Source organism: Pavona decussata, unplaced genomic scaffold, assembly GCF_977016875.1.
Source record: "Pavona decussata unplaced genomic scaffold, jaPavDecu1.1 SCAFFOLD_563, whole genome shotgun sequence".
Taxonomy (NCBI): domain Eukaryota; kingdom Metazoa; phylum Cnidaria; class Anthozoa; order Scleractinia; family Agariciidae; genus Pavona; species Pavona decussata.
In genome coordinates this window covers 480,286-500,097 of record NW_028145845.1, presented here as the reverse complement: position 1 = coordinate 500,097, position 19,812 = coordinate 480,286, and the positions used below count along the sequence as shown (strand labels likewise).

The 19,812-nt window shown below is 40.8% G+C and overlaps 2 protein-coding genes and 1 non-coding gene across 5 annotated transcripts in view; all 3 read right to left on the bottom strand.

The window, feature by feature from the left end:
* Positions 1 to 19,812, bottom strand: part of LOC146449875 (uncharacterized) — a 114,399-nt gene that overhangs the window by 39,919 nt on the left and 54,668 nt on the right. The gene's annotated exons all lie outside the window — the stretch shown is intronic.
* LOC146449882 (GPI-specific phospholipase A2-like PGAP3) lies at positions 7,141 to 19,746 on the bottom strand. Its single transcript, XM_085101022.1, has 11 exons — positions 19,570 to 19,746; positions 17,415 to 17,691; positions 14,555 to 14,710; positions 13,275 to 13,337; positions 12,513 to 12,574; positions 12,185 to 12,211; positions 11,882 to 11,991; positions 11,149 to 11,189; positions 10,874 to 10,948; positions 9,922 to 10,010; positions 7,141 to 7,520 (listed from the first exon to the last, which is right to left on the bottom strand). The coding sequence occupies exons 1-11, from the start codon at positions 19,572 to 19,574 to the stop codon at positions 7,457 to 7,459; spliced, it is 969 nt and encodes a 322-aa protein (XP_084957148.1). The 5' UTR covers positions 19,575 to 19,746; the 3' UTR covers positions 7,141 to 7,456.
* On the bottom strand, positions 16,536 to 16,608 carry Trnas-uga (transfer RNA serine (anticodon UGA)). The gene has a single exon. It is a non-coding gene; the product is annotated as a tRNA-Ser (tRNA).

The following is a 19,812-nucleotide window of genomic DNA, read 5'->3' as shown; positions in this document are numbered from 1 at the left end:
ATTTGAATGATCATACTTTGAAACGTTCGTCGACGAAGTCCAAAATTAGAACTACGTTACATCATATAGAGCATAAAAGAATACCTTCGAGTTCTGAGTTAACTTAACCATTTAAATCATAAACAAGTTCGTTCTCATAGTCTCTCCACTTCACTTGCTTTCACGTTGGACTAAGTTCTACTCGAAATGGCAAACTGAATACTGCTATAAAACATCTCGCGTAGTAATGGTGGTCCGAAACTACGATTTTCGTGTGCGTAACGAGAGCCTCATTTAGAAGAATAGGTTAAATTAGACGTGAAAACTGCAAAGGACCGCGGACGATATAGAACTGCTACACCGTGCTGACGAGTTCCAATAAGAACGAAACAGCTGTCCACGGTTGCAGCCCTGTTTTGTCGGTTTCTGTCGGGTTGTTGTCTCGCAAAGTCAACTCTTTCACGTAGTATCAGCCTTGCAGTTTGTGTTACAGTTAAATTAGAGTACCCCTCCTTAACGTTCTTCATAAGACACGTGAGCAGACAAGACCAAAGAGGGTTGATCCTGAGAATGTCTATCCTCTTCCTGTCTCCTGGGGAACGAGGTTGAATCATGCAGTGTATTGTACTTGAAGACTTTGCCCACCCACTCTCAAAGATAAAACTACCTTATTAGTATAGCGTGAAACGGTACCTCAGGAAAGTACCATGAATGATCTGAGTTAGACCCACATCGCGTCATTGAGTAGTAAGCTAAATTTCACACCAATACCTGCAGCTATGACCCTTATAGAGCTATGACCCTTATAGAACGTGTACTATTGGAGTCAAAGGGAATAAGTCATAATGCTCTCCCAAAATTCAAATTCACCCTTTAGTCTTGAGATGCGGTGCTAAAAATAAACAAACTCTGCGTTACAGCTTCTAACAAGCGAATGAATTGGCGAGAAATTGGGGATAAAACGACCCCAAATAGACGAAACAAAGACTGACGCAAACGTTGGATGAATTTCTGGAACAAAACTACAAACTATTTCAACTTTCCGTAACTGATAGTTTAAGGGCAGGGGCTAAATCTCCGGCCAAAACTATAAAGTAAGTAAGTAAAGTAAAACCTTTATTAAAGTGTCGATGTATTTCGCCTAGGTAGACTAATTGGGGACACTAATAAAATATCGTACTAGCAAAAGTTAGATATTTACAAGAAAGTGATTAAAATTAACGAATACGGGAGATCCTGTGTAGCTTATCTACAAGATAAAATTACCTTAAAATTACCTTATACCATATACCTTAAAATTACCTTATACCATCCATATTACCTTCCATACATTCCTATAAAGGAATGTATGGAAATAACTCTTGCTATTATGGAATTTCAGACATCACGTGGTTCCAAACTAAACATTTTATTGTTTACTCTCGTTGCAACAGTCTTCTTGGACACATTGAATGACATGTTTATATCCTTCGGGTTTGCCACTGTTTTTGTCGTAAGAAATGACGACAAACAGAAAACTATATATACCTAGCTTTGTCATTCAATGCGTTCAAGTTGTATGAAATGTATATTAAATAATGTAACCTTTTTTTCTACCCCTCTCGACTAGCTTTCGTTGTATGCTTGTAGTCTTCGCCTGTACAATACGAAAAAGAACTTTTTTTTAATAAAACGATGATGATGAGATGGCGTCCTTCCGATCTTCAAAATACTACCGCTGTACTGTATTTACACTTATTTTCTGCTATCTTATTGATTGGTTTTGTCATTTACAGCCTTGTGCCTTCTTGTAGTCTCTGCAGTTGACAGTCCTTCTAATTTGGCTCGTTACATGATAGTGATCGACATTTTAAACTTGAAGTCGGGTCAATATAATCGTACCCTACTCTTGTGGACTCTCGCAATAATGGGCACCAAATGGCGGTCCCGAAGGTGTCTGCCAAAGAAAATACAACGCCGTTTGAAGTACTCTGCGTTTATTGTGGTCTTATGGCGCGCGGGTAACAATTTGGCGACCCTGCTAGGACAGGACTAATTTCGAATGGTTATGGGAAGCAGAATCCGTGGATTTTGAGCGAGAGATTGAACCGAGTGTACTAGATGTTGGTTGGTTATTGCGACACGACCACGTGGAATGGCGAAAGGATTTGCAGTCAGATGCCAGTGGTAAGAGTACAGTAGCTGCGTCACAGTGGCAGGTACGCTAATTCCACTGCAAAGTCGATGAAACGGGCAGATTGATTGTTTTGTATGTACTTTCACACTTGGAACTGCACGTTTGTGTTTGAAAAATTGCGGCACCGTACAGCGTGTTTTGATGATAAATTATGGAGCAATTACAACTGCAAGTGGAAGCGCGATTGTTCGATCAAGATGAGGCCAGGCTGTCCGAAATGATAGAAATATTAAGAATCGAGGATGATGTAACGGGAAAAACGAAATCAGAAGATTTAAGTTATCAGAAAAGAAATCGACAGCAAAATGGAAAGCGGTGAAAAGGCCGCAAGCACATGTCTCGAACAACTATTCACCTACCTAAAAGGAACTGTTCCCGCTCTCGAACAATTGAATGAATCGACTGAAGAAGCGGACCAAAACGTAGCAGCTACGGGGGTAAAAAGTGAAAAAAAAAAAAAATTGGTACCGAGGAAAAACCCCAAAAAGGACAAGTTGAACAAGAGGTGGAGGATATCTTATTACATTTGGCGAAAGCAAATGCGACCCCATCCTTGTTGCGCAGGGAATACAAACTTTCGGGACAGATTGGTGAACCGGGACAGACGGAAAAGTTGACTTTTGTGTCAATAATGCATCAAATAAATTCTGGTCTTAAACGTGGTTATAAAGAATGCGAAATTGTGGATGCTGTGATTCGTGCGATATCGCCCCATAGTAGTCTTAGAAGTTACGTGGAAACATTGAGTGACCTCGCCCGTGCAAAATTAAGAAGAATCCTCCGTGTCCACTACCGGGAGAAAGCTGCATCTGAGGTGTACCAACAGCTTGCAACAGTATGCCAACAAGGCAATGAGTCGCCGCAGCAATTCCTACTCCATGCTTTGGAATTGTGTGACAAGGTAAATTTTGTCTGTCAGGAATCAGATTGTGAGTTTAATTATGGCCCTGCACTGATTCAGAAGACATTTGAGAAATCCTTCGAAACGGGTCTTCGTGATGACATTCTAGCCTCCAACTTAAGAGCGACCCAGCCTGCGCACCCCAGGGCTTTTTATCGACGAGGAACTTATGAAACAAGTTAATGAATTAGTCTCACAGCAAGCAGAACGGAACACAAAATTGTCAACAGAGCGCCGAAAAGCAACAAAACTGAATGCCTGCGAAGTCCCTAAGGAGGGAGGAGAACAGAGAGGCAGGAACCCAAGAGCAGACAGGAACCAACAGATCCTTTCCGAAATGCGGCAGAAATCAGAGTTAATGGCCAAGGAAGTCAAGCGGCAAAACCAGATTGGGGTCGATCTCCCTACAAAGAACGTGGTGGTAGTTACCAGCCAAGGTACCTCAGTTGGGGCTGCCAGAGTGGTAAAGAGCGTGGAAGAGGAGAGGAATGTAACCATTGTTTTTCATGTGGTAGCTCTGGACATGTAGCTCGTGTGTGTACTAGAAGTAGGAATAGGGGTAGTCGTTAGGGAAACAGCCAACGACTGTTCCGGCGGGACACAGAATAGTCTACAGCAACAGCTACAAGTCCCATCGTTGTAATGGCTGTGGCCAAGCTCAGTTGTAAGGAGTAAAGTTCTTGCAGTGTTCTTAATGTAAGGCTGTGAAATACTGTAGTCAGGCTTGACAAAGGAAACACTGGCCAGAACACAAAGTGTTATGCACTGCAGTTTCACACTTGTCCATCAAAGCAGGGGTAAAGATGCTGAACCATAGTGATAGTACCTTTGTTAGTCACTTGACTCCCCAACAACATGCCACTGTGGAAGGATTAGTGGGGAAAAGATGCACTGTTAAGGGAGAGATCAATGGTCATTCTTCAGAGGTACTTTGGCTCTCAGGGGCCCAAGTTTCCATCATGTCAAACGAGTTCTTAAGGAAGAACTTCCCTGATGTTGTCGTTAAGGATATTTCGGAATTGCTAAACAATAAACTGAGCTTGACTGCTGCGAACGGTAGCGAGATACCATACATAGGATGGGTGGAGCTGAATTTCAGACTGTCATCTTGCAACAATGAACTAAAAGTTCCATTTCTTGTTACAGAACAATTTTTGGACTCACCTTTAATTGGTTTTAATGTTATAGAAGAGATATTTAAAGATAGCAATGAGGATGTTGCATTGTCTCAAGCTACCGCCTCCAGCTTCACTGATCTTGACAGCAAACTGCTTCAGTATTTGTGAATTTTATCCAGGGCCTTAATCAAGAGGAACTTTGTTCCATTAAAACTACGAAGCGTGACATCACTATACCAGCTAATCATAGTCAAAGGGTTACTTGCAAAGCAAATACGGGACCAGTGGGGAGAGAGCTACACCAGTACTGTTTGAACCGGAGGAGGCCAATCCATGGCCTAGTGGTTTGGGGGTCTCCGAGACTTTGCTGTCTGTCAGGAAAGAAAAATCAAGTCAGGTGGACATTGACATCACCAATAACACCAACCATGCCATGGTACTTCGGGGCGGGCCCTTCTTGGTCGACTACAACTTGTACAGTCAGAGACACCAGTTGAAGTTAAATTAAAGGAACCTGACAATAGCAATAATTGCACCCAACAGAAGGAGACACAAGAGTCAGGGACTACCAAGCCAGTGCAGGCCCTTGACGAAGAACCAGGAGGAGTACCAATGGGAACTCAGGCATCTGTACAAAGTGAGAGACCGATGGGGATTCCCACACATATAAAGGACATGGACCTGGAAGGTCTGACACCTGCTCAGAAAGAGATGGCTGTAAAGTTACTGACTTACGAAGCTGATTCCTCTGCTAAAGATGATAATGACGTTGGATGTATCCCAGACCTCTAACTTGACCTAGATTTAGAGGATCGGAAACAGGTGCAGAAGAACTACATAGCAGTACCTAAACCACTCTACCCTGAGGTTAAAGCTTACATTGAAGATTTGTTGAGTCGAAATATTTATCAAGAAGGCATCATCCCCATAAAGTTCTCCTGTCGTTTGTGTTAGGAAAACGATCAAAGCTTACGGCTGTGTGTGGATTTCAGAGCACTAAACAACGTCACCCGATACCTCGCATACAAGAAGCGCGCTGGATAACCTCGGTGGCAACTTATGGTTTTCTGTTCTTGACCAGGGTAGGGCCTGCCATCAAGGGTTCATGAGTCCGAACAGGCAGCCTTTGACAGCTTTTATTACTCCTTTGGGCCTTTACGAATGGATTCGGATACCATTTGGCCTTTCTCAAGCGCCGGGAGCATTCCAACGTTTTATGGAGAACTGTCTGAGTGACTTGAGAGACAATGTCTGTGTACCTACCTGGATGATATTATTATATTCAGTGCCACATTTGAGGAACACATTGAACATACACGCAGACTGATGGTTTATGAAGTTGTATCTTTCTGTTAATAATCTCGTAGAAGAATTAGTTTTGGTGATACGTGACAAAATAACGAGGTGATCCCCTTCCTCTATGCTGTCGGTATTTGGTGACGGACCACGACCACTTGTGCCATCAGTGAGCTTACGCACCAGGACGGCTGACGGAAGAGGACGATGAATTATCGTTGTGTGACCAACATGATATCTTAGTACCTTCACATTTTTTTTAGGCGATTTGCGACTAAAATTGGTGTTCTCTTATCAGTTATAACGCAAAGAACACGAGCGGTAGGAATGTTGCAATCTAGAGTCGTAAATACTTGGACGTCACGTTGGTTACACGAGGACAATTTGCTGTCCCACCACATCAGCCGTCCTTTTGCGTAAACTCCCTATTAGCAGAGACGACGACGACGCCAACGAAGACGGGCCTTAAAAATTACATTCAAGTTTTCTGAATAAATTCGCGATGATTTCTACTCATTTAGTTTGTGTAATGTGGCCGAACTATCCAGTAGCTAACGTCATAGGGGCGGCTTTAAAGTTCAAAAAGAGAAAGGAAAATTAATCATCATGCGTTCACGATCTCCATAAAACCTTGAATTTGGTCATTTCACGTCGTTGTTTTGCAGAGGACGACCAAATGTACCAAAGTTTATAACGCATGTGCAGAACGAGTGTCTTGCTAATTTAAACTATTGTTTTCTGTCGACGTTCTCGTTGCCGTCGTCGTCGTCACTGCTTACGGTCCCTGATTGATTTCGTAAGAACGGTGCCCTCTTTTCGCAACTGCGCATACGTTCTGCGCATCTCGGGATGGTACGAGCAACTCTGATTGCTTAAGTCCCGTGCCTACTTATTCAAATTTATTCTTGCGCGATTTTTGACTATGCGGGGAAAGATGTTACCGAGGGATAGTGAATTCCAAAGAGAGATAAAATGCCATACATTGTTTTGTATTTTAATGCTTTTTAGAATTATTGTCGCGTAATTATCTCTGAAAAATGCGCGGTTACCTCCAATTTTCTTCTTCGATTTCAATAGCTTTTCCTAAGACTTTTTTTTTCTACATAATCATAAACCGCTCCGTGTTGAGGCATCATTCTTAAGAAGACCGGCAAACTGAGACGCAAATCGTCCAAGTAAAGATAACATTCGATTTTATTAATACAAGAAACAGGTTTCTTGAAACTTGCAACGTCATGTCTTTGCGAGTCGTCTTGCATAAAATGGTTGCAAAGTTTAAACCGATTACGGAACGTGAAAGACCATGACAATTGCGAACGCGCCAGCGACTTGTCATGAAGTTTTTAGTAGCTTAAACTTTTACACTGAAATACTCCTGAATGAAAAAAAATAAATAAATAAATAAATAAATAAATTACTAAATAAATAAATAAATAAATAAATAAACTGGTTTAAACTTTCATTCAAAATGTTGAATGGCGTTGAAATCGTTTATCCAATATTTACCCAACATCCGTTCAACTTTTGTTGAACGAATGTTGGGCCATGTTTATATTGTTCATATTACTCTCAGCCTGGGTAATGTTCTTAGTATGTTCTCAAATTTCAGTTAATCTCAGCGTCAACGTTATTATAAAAAAGGTGTTATAAAAGTATTTGAATGCATGTGATTCTCTTTTAATGTACTAGCTTTATTGAGTCTCACTGTACACACGAGAATAACTCATGTCAGTTTGAATCCCTCCGTCAAGCAATTTTGTTCAGTTACAAGAAGACTCCACGGTTTACATTAATGTGGTGTAGCTAATGAAGGATTAGCTTTCTCCTGAGCGTTTGCTCTCCTCCTAACTTAAAGCGGTTAAACGTTTTGAAAGCGTCCGTGAATGAGTTTCTTCGGGTGTCTGCACAATATCAATAAATATATATTGGTGAATGGACCTTGGACGAAGGCACGTGAACAGCACATGATGCAATTAATCACTGGCCTCAGGAACTCTTGCTTTTCTTTTTCTTCATGGACAATTGTTGCCTTGCATCATCTACCAGAAAGCTGAAATACGAAATATACGTACATTTGGTACGCTAGGTTAAGCTGTCATGATTCCCTATCACGTTATTTGACAAACAGACTTTTGTTTTGGACAGGCCCAGTGGGGGTGGGGGAGGGGTCTTTCTCTTTTATAAAGCCTATTATGCACACTCCGCCTTCCGTCAAAAGTAGGTTTGACACCTTTTGATGTTTACACAACGTAGTATTCTTTGATGTAAAGAGACTGACACTGATCTACACTATTTAGCCCTAAGCACTGTTTTGAAAATGGGTAACCCTATGTAAAGAAGTCACAACTAGCCGTTCTTGGCAGCTAGACCTCGTTGGTACAGTGGTTAAGTGCCGATGAGATGAAGCAAATGACCCGGTTCGAGGCTCACAAGTTGTGATTTTAACTCTCTTTTTACGGTTGAGCTTCTGGCAAGTGTTAAGTTTGACAAGTTAAGTGTTTGAAGTAAGTGTTACATTGTGTAAGCGTGTTAAGATGTCCAACTTCCTTCTGACGGATTGCGGAGTGTGCGCTCCCCTATATGGAGCGTATCTGCATGACGTCATCGCCGCCATGTTGGTGCAGCGTCAACAAAAGGCTTCTCATTAGCTTCCTGTGGCTGAGTGATTTTACACCAACATGGCGGCCATGTCATCGTCATTTGAATCTCAAGGGATTGTTTGCATATGCTCCATAGATACAGGATAGGTGGTTAAAATTACAGTCAAGGTTATACTCAATCTCGTACCCAGAGTCCTCAGGCTTTTTGGTCAGCGGATTGGCGCTAGGAGAGACTCTGGGGAATTTGGGGAACTGGAATTTTATTTCAATTTTTTGATTGGCTGTCCCTTAACGGTTTGCATTGTTTTACCGCAGAAATCCTGCGGTAAAAAAATTCCAGTACCCTACAATCTCTCCTGGCGCCCACCCGCTGACCAAAAAGCCTGAGGACTCTGGGTACGAGATTGGGTTATACTACAACAAATAGCCAATTTTACAGTGCTAAGTGACCTGGTCTTGGATTCTAAGCGAGGCTGGGGGTGACCTTGTTTTTATACAAACCTCACTGCTTTTCATATGTAGATCATACTGTTCTTATGCTAACTAGTTTGCATTTACATATGAAAAACAGGGAGGTTTGTACCAAAACAAGGTCAACCCCAGTCTCGCTTCCATTCTATGACCAGGTCACCAAGTACACAACTGTAAAATGGCCTGTTGGGGGATTGCATGTGACGTCATGGCAGCCATGTTGGTGGATAGGAACAATAATATTTTTCTCCTCTGGGAGTTAACTCCATTCTTATGCAAACTATGTGAGCACATTTTCTTTTGTTTTGTCCACCAACATGGCGGCAATGCAATCCACCTAAAGAAAGCTGGTCAGATTTACTGCAGGCCAAAAGGCTGCATTTAATCGTCTTTGCTCTTTATCCATTCTACCTACCTTGCACACTAAACTATTAATGAGTAAAGGGGGGTTAGTTTTTAAAGAAACTGTGGTTCTGCGTCGGTGGGGAGTGGAGACAAATGTTTGGATTACCAACAGAGTTGGTAAATTGTCCATCGTAAAGAGATTCGAGTGCTAACATTTTCGAGCGTTAGCCCTTCGGCAGAGCGAATCAAGGAATTGTAGGTTGTTTTGTGTTTATACAGTGAGCAGTCGAGCTACGCTATTGGTGGGAGAATGGTAACGAGGAAAACAAGAATAAATTAGTCGAATGAAAAGCGTTCGTCGATTCCGTGGGGATTAAAGGCGTTGATTTGGAAGACAAAATTATTATCCACGTTGAACGAATTCTCTTACAATCTTCTCTTTTAGTCAGAGAGATGATTCGGAAGAAAAAAGTGCAGTGCCGCGGTCTATTCCGCTTATTCAAGTGGTCCCCTGCGATTCAAATATTGGAACTAAATCGAAAACTGCGGATCCAACTTGATGTGGTGTCATCGCTATTTTAGTCCGGAAAAAGTAGATTACCTTTGATCATTTTCGACTGACATCAAGGATGTTGGTGCCCAAGTGCCTGAAAAGTTTATGGACTTTTGCTCTTTTGATATGAAGAAGGGGTAGGTCTGATGAGGATTATACCCCCTCTGGGTAGCTGCTACTTAAATGGGAAGGTAACTTTCCAGACAACGTACGAATCAGGGTGGCTTGGGCAATCACGGGAATACGAAAACTTGAGGAAAACTGGGGTCGTATGTTGCCCTTTCCTCCCCTCTCCTACACCCTACGTGAAGGTGATGTGCAGCTTCCCTCACAGGCACTCTTTTGTCTCGTCACGTAATTTATTTTTGCGTGACTAGCCAAATGAGCATCTACGAGGGAGGCTAGACCATGTGATCAATTAAAAAACTGTTATCGACCACGCCGTTGTTAAACAAAAAGTGGAAAACTAATGTTACACCAACCTGTACCAGAAGTAGCAAAATGGAGCCGTCCCGAGGTGCCAAAGTGAATGAGCGTCAAAAGTCCACAAAATGGGTGGAAAGTCACCCAGCTGGAACCAAAAGGATATTCATGATTTAGTCCATATTCTTAATCGGCCATTTCCGAGTGGGGCGACCTGCAACTTCTTACATGGTTGGTCGAGAGGACAAAAGAACGAACAACTAAACAATGATCCCAGCCCTAAAAGCACAGACAAAATATATTGCACGACACATACTATTGCACTGAAGGTCATTTTTTTCCTTTAGCTGCTAAAAGGCCTGGACCTAATAGACGCAGCCCCGCCTTGGCTTTTACCAGTCCAACAGAAACCAGTCTACAAAAATCACCGTGTTAAAGCGTACGGATATATTCCAGTCTATTCAGAAAACTTTAAGGGCAGAGTAAACAGACAGAACATATGCCGGAATAATTAACCACGAAGACAAAACCATTTTTATTAGTGGAGATGAGTTGTCCGTGGTTATAAAATAGAGAGGCAAAGGAAACGAAGAAGACCATGAAGTACGCACTACTTAGCTTTGAACTCAAGAAGCAGTTTCCAAGGTATGACGTAATCAATCCCAGAGTTTTGATTGGCTGGGCGGCCATGGCATATGAGTTACTGTCATGTTCCACAAATATGGTATATCAGCATATGCGTCAGCAAGAAAGAAAATATCGCTAAATCATCACGATTTATCTAAATTGAGTGGGGTTCTTTTAATAGAACAATTATTCAACTCGCGCTTGTTGTACATGTAAACCCAGATGATCATTGCCAACTCGGTACTATGCGCCTCGTTGATTATTTTTCTTTCCAAATCCAACGCGCATTCGTGGAACAATTGTTAAGTATATTTCTGACTCTATTTCAGACTATATTTCTGACTATTTCTGACATTTTCAACAAAAATGATTCACTGTACTTACCTCAAGAGCTAAGAGAAGAAACAGGCTAACTATCACTAAGGCACATTTCCACACATACGGTTGCTGCCGGTATCTCTGCAAGTTATGAACATGGGGTGATGTAAATACAAAGACAGAACACTTCAATCCACGGTAAGTGGGGGTTGAATGTAGAAAAATAAAGGACCGGAACTGAGAAAAGCAGTCTTTTTAGAGCCACCTCATGGGATAGACGTGTAACCCAGTGGTTGCGCATAGATTATTACGTGTCCATTTAAAACATTTGCATTACTTACCATGTAACACCAACTCAACCAGCTGGATAAGTTGATAACACCTGTTAAAAAAAAGGTACAAAGTTGCATAACTTGTCCCCTAACAAAATTAATCTAATCAATGGTAAAGCAGTGTTCTGATTGACAACAACTTGATGCAAGCATGAGCAAGGGAGGTGCGTGCTGAAACCATGGATTCCCTCACACGCCTGTAACAGCTCACACTAAAGACAGTTTTAATGAAGTTCATGCAAATACGGACTTTCTCACGCTGTAGCTACATGTAAAATAAAATTGTTTTACTATTTTTTTCTTTTTTTTTTTGGGGGGGGGGGGGGGCAGCAGAGTGTGGGTGGAGTCAGGGTTCAAATTTACTCTTTTCAATTTCAATTTTAATCATTCAATTTTGGTTCGTAAGGCATAAGGCTGTATTTTGAAAGGATTTGAGCCGACTTTGGGGGTAAAATTTGAATTGCATGCAAGCTCAAAACAATCTACACATCCAGGGCCGGTGCATGTCTTCACTGCGAACAACTAATTATCGACACATCAATATTATCTACGGTCACATTTTTTGCAATTCCAAAACATTTACAAGAATGTTTTAAAAACTATTTTTATTACAAGTACGAAATTTAGCTATAGGGAAAATACATCCTGTTCAATTCAGCACTGCACACCTTGTTGGCTGTCTATCATCTTGTATCGAATACATGCTTGTGGAATAATTGATAGATGTGCGACACTCACTCACCAATCGTTACATTAAACTTCATGTTGTATCCATAGTCAAACTTAACAAAACCCAGATAGTAAACATGGCCACAGAAAAGGCACAAGAGAAATAACCCAACAAGAAAACAGCTGCAAGAGAAAAAGGAAATAACTGTTTATCTTAACAGCACGAAGCACTCAGTTACAACGCATTCAGGTAAATCAGATATTTTAGTAGCATAAACATTTAATGATTCAACTGAATACAGTTCCCATCTTGTTTGCAGGATAACACAAAACTGTGAATCAAATTGTTTTCCCAGTAGAATAAACTACACTGTACCTGATTTTATTCTCCAGACCAATAAACCTGTGTAATAAAAAAGAAAGAATATCAAGTAAGATCTCCTGTCTCATCATCTGATTTAAAATACCCTGCATGTGAAATGTACCTTTTTTTGAAATATCACCCCTGGTTGTGAGGGACTCAAATTTTGGGAATAATTGAACAAGCAGTGAAGTTGTCAAAGTAAGGAGATTGGGAGACCGCCTAAGGGGTGGGTACATTTTCCAGAAATACAAATTACAAATTAATGCAAGACAATATCATGAACAATGGCAAGAAACGAAATCCCAAACTGAAAAGCTTCAACTGAAGGTGAAAGACCTACCTCATTAGGCAAGCAAACAGTGAAAACATGACCAGGGATGTCGCACAAAAATAATCCATTTTCTGAAAGTGAATTGTAAATGTAAGTTTAAATGTGTGAACGGTAATAGTGGGTCTTCTAATTATATCAGCAGGGGACTAGCAATAACAATGGTTTAATTTTTCCAGTAAGAAGTCTGTTAAAAAAATGAGAACTGAGTTCATTGAATTGTTTAGTTGTACCCTGACGCACCACCTTTACACTGTTAAAGGGTCCTCAAGGAAGGGCATTGCTTGATAGGGAAACTGCATGTGGCAATAAAACAAAAAAAATACTAATGTCTCACATTCTTACATAATTTTGTACGTTTAACTCCTGATATGAGCATCCCGATTTCCTTTTTCACAGAATGTGTATGCCTAAGTTGTCATTCACTGAATAACACATCATTCATTTTCAACATTAAGGTTACATGTAGTCAACAGTTGAGGAGAAAGGGGGTAAATTGGGTCAAATTTTGGTTATTAAAGGGTGTTAAATAATTATAAAAAGAGTTAGCAAACAAAGGAATAAGTTACTAATTCCCAACTGAAACACTTATGTCCAGAAATGCACCTAACCCTGAATTTGGGTACTTCATGTAACACAGACCTTTTTGTCGTTTTCATATGACTTCATGTTTGACAGATTTATGTGTGTTTTAGTACAAATTAATGTTAGGGGACACCTTGTGATATCTGTCATACAGTTCATGAATCTCATTAGTGAATAAAAACTAATTACCTCTGTCCAGGTTAAATCCCTTGTATGAAAAACAGTTGACCAGAACCAAGCATTTAAACTAACCTGAAAGTGAAAAAAAAATTATAAATTGTCCACAATCAACTACAAATAACTGCAAGCATGCATAAAACTTTGAATTATACTGCACAAGGAAAGAAGGAAGGAAGGAAGGAAGGAAGGAAGGAAGGAAGGGAGGGAGGGAGGGAGAAAGTGCTGGAGAAAGGAACGGAGGGAGTGAGGAAGGGAGGAAGGAAGGAATGGATGGGAGAAATGGAAGGAGGGATGGAAGAAGGGAATGAAAAGGAAATGGAGGGATGGGAGGAAGGGAGGGAGTGAGGTATGGAGGAAGTAGGGAGGGAGGGATGAAGGAAGGGAGGAGGGAGGGAGGAGGGGAGGAAGTGATGGGGGAAGGAAGGAAGGGATGGATGGATGAGAGAAAGGGAGGGATGGGAGGGAGGGATGGATGAGAGAAAGGGAGGGATGGAGGAAGGGATGGAAAGGAGGGTTTGAAGGAAGGGATGGGAGGGAGGGATGGATGGGTGAAAGGGAGGGATGGGAGGGAGGGATGGATGAGAGAAAGGGAGAGATGGGGGAAGGGAGGGACAGGAGGGAGAGATAGATGAGAAAGGGAGGAAGCAAGGGAGGGATGGATGGATGGGAGAAAGGGAGGGAGGGAGGGATGGGAGGGAGGGAGTGAAGAAGAGAGGGGGAGATGGAGGGAGGAAGGAAGGAAGACAGGAAGGAAGGGGGGATGGGAGGAAGGAAGATCGTGAGGGAGGGAGGGAGGGAGAGAGGGATGGATGAGAGAAAGTGAGGGGGGATGGAGGGAGGGATGGATGAGAGAAAGGGAGGGATGGAGGAAGGGATGGGAAGGAGGGATGGATGGATGAGAGAAAGGGAAGGATGGGAGGGAGGGTTTGGAGGAAGGGATGGGAGGGAAGGATGGTTGAGAGAAAGGGAGGGATGGATGAGAGAAAGGGAAGGATGAAGGAAGGGATGAGAGGGAGGGATGGGAGGGAAGGATGGATGAGAGAAAGGGAGGGATGGAGAAAGAGATGGATTAGAGATAGGAGGTATGGGAGGGTGGGATGGGAGGGAGGGATAGACGAGAGAAAGGGAGGGATGGATGGGAGGGAGATAGGAAGGGAGGGAGAGATGGAGTGAGGGATGGAGAAGGAAGGAAGGAAGGAAGGAAGGAAGGAAGGAAGGAAGGAAGGAAGGAAGGAAGGAAGGAAGGAAGGAAGGAAGGATAAAAAAGTACATGCGAACTGCAGGCTTACTGCTAAATTTGTTTTCCACACTAAGTGCATGTTGTAATCTGTGCTGGGAACAGCAGATCTGAACATTCTCCAGCCAAGAATGTGTCCCACTGCATTAAAGATTGAAAATAAAACTGATGCAGGCTCTTGAATTCCAAGGAATCTCACAAATGGCCACTGCAAGAATCAAAGGGTTTGATACATGAAAATAGGTAACAATCATTCACCAAAGTGGAGGTAAATATCCATCACTTTCACCGACACTGAGGTGAATAATTGTAAGTTTTAGTATACACCACACAAGCTGAATAAGAAGTGGACCAAAAAATACATTATGTTTGACAATATACCGACAAATGGCGGAAAATATTAAAATCTTGCGTGCTGCGCGGTAAGCGATTTCTTATTGTAGGAAGTTCCGTCTCGCTTTCTTGCAGACAAATAAAACCTCTGCATGGATGCACTTGTTTAGTTGCTCATGTCTTTTCTTTGATTGTTGTGTGAAATAATATTATTGTCCTGTTGTTGAAACCATACTGCAAAACATTACTATGTTTCATTGTTTACATTGTAATCATAGTGCTCGACAGTTTTCGTAAACAATGCATTGTATTTATATTGTATTTCTATGAGGTTGAAAAGATTAAATAACTTACCATGTTATGCCGTCAAACCAATATTTGTTGCCATTTTTGTTTTTTTGGTAATAGCCGTCTCATTTATCGAAATATTTTTCTCTTAAGTGACCATGACAAAATGGGAAGCCATCTTGCTTCTCTTCGGTTGCTCGGAAGTGAATAGTACTTGGCTAATCACCTCCGAGCTAGCCAATCAGCGCGCGCGAAAAGCACTATTCACTTGTGTGGTATATACTAATAATAATTATTGTTAAACATTGACCTAAAGTTAATTATCGTATTCAAGACATACATTGTTGCTTGAATTTAATAAAATAACTGTTTCCTTTAGCCAGTATGATAACATTATAGTCCCGAATCAATTATAAGACTTTGTTTCCAAAGGTTCATCATTAAGGAGAGGTGAACCTTACCCTCAATAGCAGGGTGTTTGTTTAATGCCCAGTTGTATCAAAAGGATAATGGATGAATGGAGAGAGTGTGAGGAACCTCAAAACACTGAAAAAGGTAAAAGATAATGTAAACACTGTACAGTAATGGACACCTCCAGTATAGACAGGCACTGCTGCTAAATATAAGTGGACACTCAAATGTGGTCCCAAGGGTGCATGCCTACCTGTGGGACATTGGATTACATAATTATAATCCTCCTCAAGGAAGAATTTCATAGCTGGTCCATGGTTCATTTACCCAACTGACTAACTTGTCATGGACTGGTTATCTTTACATGCATGCACAGGTAAGCCTCAGAGCCTGTATCAATCATTTCAAATGCTGTTAACCAGCAGTTTGAAATTAACAATGTCCACCCATTAGAAACTGACCTGATACACGTATTATATAGGTAAAATAAATGCTCTGGAAGCTGACACAAAAACAATTATTTGGCTTCACCTCACTAAGAGCACCAGGCTTACAGCAGACACAGAAGGGTGGCTCTTACTTTTATCAGTGCCAAATAAGGTTTAGCAACATCGCATGCAGCTACGATTTTTTTGCTGCCTATTTTTTTTTAACTACAAAAAAAAGCAGTCTAGGGGCATAAAGGATCCCATCTTGGGTTGATCTTTTGTAGTACACGAATATAAGTATGCAGATAAAACACCAGGCCCTAGTTGTTCAAAGAGCGGATAACTTTATCCACTGGATAAGTCGCTATCCTATTCTTAAATTTGACATATGCTTCTCCTCTATAAAAAAAAGATGCTTTGTTTATAGTGGAAATGCACTTAGCTACCCAAAGCTAGTTTACAGCATTCCACTTAGAAATAATGGGAAACAAATAATAATCAAAATCGAACATAGCATGTTAAAATAAAAAATCCCAACTGGCAGGAGGCAAACCAGCTGGCTATTTACAAGCATGGCCGAGGCGGGACTTGAACCCGGGACCTCCGGATTTCAAGTCCGGCGCCCTTACCACTGGGCCACGCCACCTCCTCCTCTATATTCACAAAAATCTTGCACACATTTTATCTGCCGGACAGCGAAGTATCCAGTGGATAAAATTATCCGCCTTTTGAACAACTAGGGCCAGGTTTCAAAATGGTTTGTTTGCTGTCTTATTGCATGAGTTTTACATGTATTATGACTGAGAAGGAAAAAAGGTTTATGCTAAGTAAACTGGCCAGCAAAGTTGGACCAGATTCCAATGCCATAATACAACTGTTTCATTAAATACTACATATACATACAGTACTTGTACTGCATAATGTCAATCTTGGACAAAACTAGCTATGAAATGTAATTTGCATTAAATAAATGTACAGTACATGTACTTGACTTTTCTGGAGGAAAACAGAAGCAAGGCCATATCAAACCACCCCCCCCCCCCCCCCCCCATCTCCTCACACAATATAATGCTTTGAACAATTCAAAAGTCATAATTTTAATCTGTGGTAATAAGGGGAAACAGGCCTGGGATGATTGCTCCATGCATGTGGATGCAATTTCAACAGTGAACCTTAACAGTTTTTTCTATCATAATGATTGTAATTATACATCCCTGCTCTTTAATCCACCCAGTATTCCTTTCAGAGCTTTGGCTTTCAAAACCTTCCCCTTCCCTCTTAGAATTCTCAATGATGTTTTGTGGAGGAGAGTCTGGAGGGAGCCGATGTTAATATTTTCTAGAATTGCTCAACTGGTGTGAAAAAATTTACATGCAGGCAACTGAAAAGTTAAGTACAAACTTGTACATCACAAGTATCTGACTGTACATCACTTTTGAAATCTAATCTTACCTTGCCATAAAATTGTTTGATTGGTTTATTAAATCTCACATCAGTCGCGGTTACATTATGCATACACTGGTACTTGCATTCGTCGGTGCAATCCCACCAAAAGATAGTCAGATATAGTGGCAGTTTGCCAGGGTATTCATCAAGGTGGCAGCCTCGTTCACACTCTCTTAAACACTGACGGAAAGGGTAACACTTGTCTCCTAACGAGCCTCTTACAGGGTTCCATAACAGTACGATCAAGATTAAAACAATGCTCTGCAGGTATACAATGATACTCCTAGAACAATCATTTAAAAAAATGTCAGTTGGAAGATGGTACATTGCTCTACATGTTAATTTGCTATGAATAAAAATTGAATACTAATGCAGTTTAAAGACTATAAGATCAAGTGATGTTACAGGTCTCATACATAGCTCAAGCTTAACCCAGTTTCTGTACCATATGAAGCAACTAGGGGAACAATATTGTATTACCACTCCTTGTGGGTGGGATGTTTATATGTAAGTCAACTGCAGGTTTAACTCATCTCCTGTGCACATTGATTTGGTTTCACTGCACATGTACAATCCCCAGTCATGTAGATTCTCAAATGCATTCAACCCAAAAAATCTACAGATTAAATCCAGATTACTTAGCCTTTCAATAACATGCTAGCTTGTTGGTATACAATAACACTGGGGCAGACATGAAAGGCGTGGTTATTGGGCAAGCAGAACAAAACCAAGTTTTCGTTCCCTCTCACCCAATGCAATCACTTTGCATCTCCCTCAAAAATTATATCTAGAAACTAGAACTGGCTAATAACATGAAGACTCTGAAATTCATGATTCAACCACCAGATACACTGTTCATTTGTGTAGATTTTTCAAAGCTGTCAACCAGTGCAAATGGACCACTTGGAAAAAAAGATGTTTGGCTGGATTCCAAGTGGGGACGAAAGGTCACATTCATTAATGCTGTCATTGGCAGATTTAGATCCATTAATATTCTGTATTTTTGTGGTCAGTTGGTCGTCACTCTAAATTATTATGATTAATACACATACATGTGACGGCAGTACAGCTTTTAAAATCACACAAACTAATATAGTTGTGTTTTGAAGTTCAAAGTTGGATGTTATTGAAAGGTGCAACAATTATAGCAAGCAAGGAAAATAAATGTAGCGTGAAGCTGGCTACAAGATCATATTTCACAGAATGATAAGGTCTTCTAAACAATCACATTCTGCTTTATTAGATGGACCATAGTTGGACAACCCCTGGATTTATTAAGAAAACTTAATTTACTTAAACCAAAGGAGATATTTCCCTGGAAAGATGACTTTGTTTCCACCATTAACTTCCAAAAGTGACCGCAAGTTTATAGAAGGTTACGTGAATACCTAATGAATTGCAAGGCACCAATTAAATGGAGTGCAAAAATTGCTTATTAAATATTCTTGGGCTGCCAATACTTTATCAATACCACCTGTCCAGCAAAATTATGCAAATTTTCCCTGTGATAAAACAACTTCCCAGTTGAGTGCACAAATTGCTTATTAAATATTCTTGGGCTGCCAATACTTTATCAATACCACCTGTCCAGCAAAATTACGCAAATTTTCCCAGTGATAAAACAACTTCCCAGTTGCGTCACAAAAAGTGCAGTAAATTTCTCCACCAAAGTAAGACTAATGCTCATAATTTTATTGTTTACACCGGAATTATTTACTTATTTAATTTAAACTGACGCCTGTGTTTACCATTCCGAAGTTGCGTGATCCGCGTGACTAGTCACGTAACCTATGCAAATATTAGAAAAGGACCTTGTATGTTCAATACAAAACCATCGTATGCAGAACTTCAAAGTTACACCCGCAACTGCAGATTGTATACACATGTACATGTATATTGTATGTGACGGCCAGAAAACTTACATTTTCAGAAATTCTGTTGAATTCTGGCGGGAAATAGTGTACAAACAGCTTGCGTGACATGACATTGAAACTTCTAATTTTATAAAGAATCGTTACATGTTGCATTATTGATTTTCAAACGCTTTGGGCATTTACATTTGACCATCTGGTAACGACTTATGATGAAGGGGAAACAAATAGTTAAATAAATATTAAAAAGCTCATTGCTGCTTTAATATTGTGGAAATCACACATCTTACCTCATATTTTCCGTGTTAGCACAAATGCGGAACCTTTACCCGATCAGACATGGAATTCATCTCACAAGGGAAAACAGTGTTACCTGGTTTGTTAGATGAAACATTTCACTCAGAATTAAAAAGTAGAAGTTCCATAGAGCTAGTGATCGCTCGTTTCTGATCTGGTTTCTGTACTCTCGTATTGGTAAAGGCACTGGGAACAGAATTGCTGCCCGACCCAGTCTCTGGGCTGTTTTCTATCAG

Coding starts and splice junctions, on each gene's coding strand:
- LOC146449882 (XM_085101022.1), bottom strand. Junction 12,575..13,274: donor GGGATTTAACCTGGACAGAG/GTAATTAGTTTT, acceptor ATTCACTTTCAG/AAAATGGATTATTTTTGTGC. Junction 11,992..12,184: donor GGTCTGGAGAATAAAATCAG/GTACAGTGTAGT, acceptor TTTCTCTTGCAG/CTGTTTTCTTGTTGGGTTAT.